The sequence below is a fragment of the Castanea sativa genome, chromosome 9 (assembly GCF_040712315.1).
Source record: "Castanea sativa cultivar Marrone di Chiusa Pesio chromosome 9, ASM4071231v1".
Taxonomy (NCBI): domain Eukaryota; kingdom Viridiplantae; phylum Streptophyta; class Magnoliopsida; order Fagales; family Fagaceae; genus Castanea; species Castanea sativa.
This window is the reverse complement of record NC_134021.1, coordinates 20,424,260-20,428,923: the sequence shown is the minus strand read 5'-3', so window position 1 is coordinate 20,428,923 and position 4,664 is coordinate 20,424,260. Positions and strand designations below refer to the sequence as shown.

Sequence of the window (4,664 nt, the reverse complement as noted above, 5' to 3'; positions counted from 1 at the left end):
TCACAATTCACCATCCCAGAGTTCTTCAATTGTCTTGTAGGCACCAAAGGTCTCATGAGCATATACAGTACCCCTAATTAGCCTCTCCTGCTTGAATAAATACCAACACTACAGTCATTTTAACTTTAAGTGAAGCCCTGTTTATCGTTTGTAAACAATTCACTAATTCTTTTGTACCTAATTTTCAAGAAAAAATCCATTTAAAGAAAAAAAATCAAGAACAACGCAAATGGTTGGCTAATAATCCATAAATCCATCTACACACCACATTTTGATCAAAGCATTTATCTAAAGGATACAATAACATAAGATTCAACTCCAAGCATTGTAAAAACCCAATGGTAGGAAGGTGTGTGCCATGTTATACCCGTAGTGATGTTGTCGAACCAAGATGAATGCACATATATAAGAATAGGATACTTGCCTGCTTAATTTCAAAAAGCTTGGCAAACAAATCTTCAGGTATTGACCAGTCAAAAACATCTAAATTTTCCTTGATCCTCACCTCATTTGTGCTCTTAGGCAGTACACTATGACCCATTTGTACCCCCCAACGAAGAGCCAATTGTGCAGAAGTTCTCCCTAATTTCTCTGCAACTGTGAGGAGAATTGGATTCTTAAGGACCTCGTTCTTGATAGCAACCGTACTACCAGGGGAACCCAATGGTGCATATCCCTGCAAGACAAAATTCAGCATTAAGTATCCATTTGATGGAAATATGCATGTGCACAGCGGAAAAATAACGGATCTAATCCATTTATAAAAGTTAACATGTACTATATAAGTTTCAGAATTTATGATTAAGAGAGTGTATCTTGGAGCGGTGAATTTCAAAATCGAAGATCAAAATCGCTTGGGAACACTTTCAATCTTCACTCCAATTCCACTAACGCCCAAGATGTGTGGTCTCTTAATCAGTTCCAAAGGGAGAATGTTAAAGTATCTAATACTTACATATACCACTTCACAATAGTGTTCTTCCAAAATTCTCTACAGAAAATTCTGTATATTTTTCCCTTTGTATTTAACCAATTATCTAATTAGGCTAGCCTTTTAGGCATTTCCAATTAGGCTTAAGTGTGTGGCTTGGAGTGGAACCAAAAGGGACCAATAAGACACTAGCTCCAATGGGCCTTAGGCTTTTCTGTCAACTCTTGACAAATTCAAAGTTACCATTAACTATATTTAATACCACTATATAAATATAGTTGCACTCTAGGCCTTATCTATAAATTATATCCCAAGACTTTATTATACATACAAGCCCTTCATAAAATATTCGTAGTAACACAAAATCACGAATGTAGACTGCCATTTTGTAAATTACTACATCTTATCCTTGAGTACCCGGTTTAATCTTTTAAGTTATTCATCATATATTTATGAAATTCAATTTCATAAATATATACTTTAGTAACTATTTACTAAAGTAGTTAAGCCTAACATTCTGAATAACAAACCCATTAAACTTATCTCAAGGGAATATTTTGTATCTTCGTTAAGAGACTATGAATTCCATCTTGAGAATATATGTTCCATCAACATTAAATGTGGTTATCCAACATACTGAGGTTTTGATCATAACTCTAAATCTCACTCCTGATATATCAAAGCAATCTACACCTCATAATCAAGTCCATTATTCTCTCAGGATTAAGAGTTCATGCAAATATAAGTCGTAAGTTTATTATTAATTTGACAGTAATTAGGAGAATAATAAATCTCACACCGGTCCAGTTCAATATGTTTTAACTCTTAAAACATATCAACATATCAACTAGAAATCTCCATTTCTATGATCATGACAAATCATCTTAGTTGATACGTTATAGTCTTCGCAGATGAAATGTTCAATTTCATCACCGATTACGAACTAAAATTCTGAGTTTACAAAGAACTTGTGATTTATATCTTTTATAACTTTTCATGTAAATCACATACTATGTATCTCATGAACTATATGATAATGTCCCAATATTTATGTTATCATTATTTTAGATAATAGCAAAACAACTTTATTAAATACAATATTAAGTCATACATAATCTTGTACATAATAAAATACATAGCATCATACAATAGGATTTAAGGGCACATATCCTAACATAAGTAACTTGGAAATGAAGTTGTTCCAAAATCACATAAAAATGAAAACAGGTTTGTTTTGTTTCTGAAGCTCTTGCCATCAGTCTATTTTGCATAATTTAATAGCAAAGCTCCCGTTTCCGTTTCTATTCAAGGCTTCAAGCACAAAAAATTATAATCCACTTTATATCAACATACTTACAGATAGACAAGTGAACTCCTTTAGCTTTAAAAAGTGCATGTAAAACGGGGTGGCACTCCACTTGGTTAACAGCCGTAGGCACACGTGCTATCTCCAACAGATCCCCAAGTTTCTTTGAAGAGAAATTGCTTACTCCAATTGCTCGAGCCTTCCCAGAATCATAGAGTGCCTCCATTGCTTTCCATGTACCCGGAACGTTGGGTTGGGTAAGATTTTCAGGTTTGTTACCAACGGTCCCCTTTTTCATGCTAACTGGCCAGTGGATCTTTAGAAGAAATTAGAACTCTTGTCAATGAAATACATTAGCAAAGTCCTTAAAGTTTAAATTTTGGCACTCTTAAGTGTGGTATACATACTAGATACAGATCCACATAGTCAAGTTGCAAGTCCTGTGAAGTTTTATCTAATGCCTTTGGTACATCTTCTGGCACGTGATCAGTGCACCTGCAGATAGTTATAGTTCCAATTAGGTTATAAAAAAAGTTGAGAAAAAATGCAGCTTATTTAAATTTTCATCAAAGAAAGAAAGCTTAGTGCAGTTTGCAGTCATATAAATTATAGAACAAACCAGAGTTTGGAGGCGATCCATAAGTCCTCGCGCTTAATTAAACCATCATCAAACAGCTTCTTTAAAGCTGACCCATTCTACACGCACCAGAAGTTTGGTCATAACATGATTCAGACTTCATAGACAAATATTGACATTGGTAACGCCTAAAGAACAGCTCATGTAAATATTCACTCGAAGCACATAGATGAGAACATAAATAAAATAGAGAATAAATGTCAGGTTATTTTCAGAAAAATTGCCAAGGAGAGTCTCATAGCCAATTTCTATACCTAGGGACTATATATGACCTTTCGTCAGTTTATCCCACTTGTATATATGGTGGATATTTCCTGAGATTATTTTATTTCTTGTTCTTGATCTTATTAAGAAACTAACGAGGATAACAGATTCACATCCTACTTTTTGTTTCCTGTATTAGCTACCAAACTTTTGTACTGTCACAATCACTTAGATGCGAAATTATTGTAGCACTAAAATCTGAATCTACGAGCTCCCTACAAAGTTTGAAATAATAAATAAATAAAAATCATTTTTAGCGTTCCCCCACTTTTGGGTATGACTTCGAAAATATCAGGAGTGAGCTATGCCAAGAAGATAAGAGAGACCACTATTAACCATTCTAAATTATTCTAAGGAATATGGTTACTTCAGCTAGCTTTTAGCAGTGTCTTAGTAAATGAAAGCAGTAAGCTTCACTGACCACACAGTGACATGACAGTTTATAGTACCCCTGAAACTTGGGGAGAGCTGGTTTTCCCTTCATATATTTGTATAAACATTCAATACTGAGTGTATGGGACACCGCTGAAATCATGTTTTATCATTTCAAAATTGTGTTTTCAAAACATGATTTTCAGCCGGAATGTTTATGTACCATTGTCAGGATATGAAATGGCTACTAAGATATGAAAAATTGTATAGCTTAACTGAATGTCAGTATATGAAATGGCAACTAAGATGATATACAATAATATCTGGTATTATGCAATATTACCTCCTTCTCATTGCAATAAAATGGGGCACAATCAATGTGCCGATATCCAACCTGCATTGACCTATAAAAATCAGTAAGCTAAATGCCCATTACCTATATATAATCTGAAGGTAAGTTACAAAAATCATGTAAAATTTGTTATGTCTACAACAATATTGTTATTTCGTTAAATGTATTTCGTCTTACAGATTTGCATCCAAAAAGAATATTCATGTTATAATATTTCAAAGTGGTTAGGCAATTCTCTTATTATTCAAAAGAAAAAAAAAAAAAGAAAAAAAACAAGGAAGAATTGACGATTCTCTTATATGAAATATGAGAAAATAGGGAAGATTGAAAGACTCCAATAGTAAAGTTAGAAATAGTTATTTCTCACATTTTGTAAAAGATTAACTAATTCTATTTTGCAATTTCTTTCTCTTTTTTATTTTTATTTTTTTATTATTTAAACTTTGATAATTACAATAGAAAGAAAGATATTTAAAAATGTTAAAAGTATTAATTGAGTTACAAGATTTTTGACAATATCTATTCTAGTGGATGATTATTTTTTTATCATATTTATTTTCCTAATCAAACAAATGGTAATGTAATGTTTGTGTTGGCCTAAACGTTTTTCGAATTTTCAGGGGTTTGGCTTGATTGAGAATATTAGTAAAATCCAAAACAATTTTGGTTTGACCAAAAAAAAAAAAAAAAAAACCAATGCTATGAAAGTTATTTTATGCCTTTGAACAACACTACCACTAACCCAACTGTCAGTCACGACTCGATAATCCAACCACTCCACTATCGTCCTTTCGGCCACCTC

At 32.9% G+C, this 4,664-nt stretch overlaps 1 protein-coding gene across 1 annotated transcript; it reads right to left on the bottom strand.

Annotated features, from left to right (window-relative positions):
* LOC142611248 (NADPH-dependent aldo-keto reductase, chloroplastic-like) lies at positions 1–3,910 on the bottom strand. The gene is made up of 6 exons (XM_075783306.1): positions 3,854–3,910; positions 2,857–2,933; positions 2,645–2,732; positions 2,281–2,553; positions 425–676; positions 1–87 (listed from the first exon to the last, which is right to left on the bottom strand). The coding sequence occupies exons 1-6, from the start codon at positions 3,908–3,910 to the stop codon at positions 1–3; spliced, it is 834 nt and encodes a 277-aa protein (XP_075639421.1).
* Positions 3,911–4,664: the final 754 nt, after the last annotated feature.

Bases quoted from the DNA above. Each gene is read 5' to 3' on its own strand.
- LOC142611248 (XM_075783306.1), bottom strand. From the start codon at position 3,910: ATGCAGGTTGGATATCGGCACATTGATTGTGCCCCATTTTATTGCAAT. The intron at 2,554-2,644 runs GTATGTATACCA...TTTCTTCTAAAG, and splicing joins ACTATGTGGATCTGTATCTA to ATCCACTGGCCAGTTAGCAT. The intron at 88-424 runs GCAAGTATCCTA...TTATTCAAGCAG, and splicing joins AGCTTTTTGAAATTAAGCAG to GAGAGGCTAATTAGGGGTAC.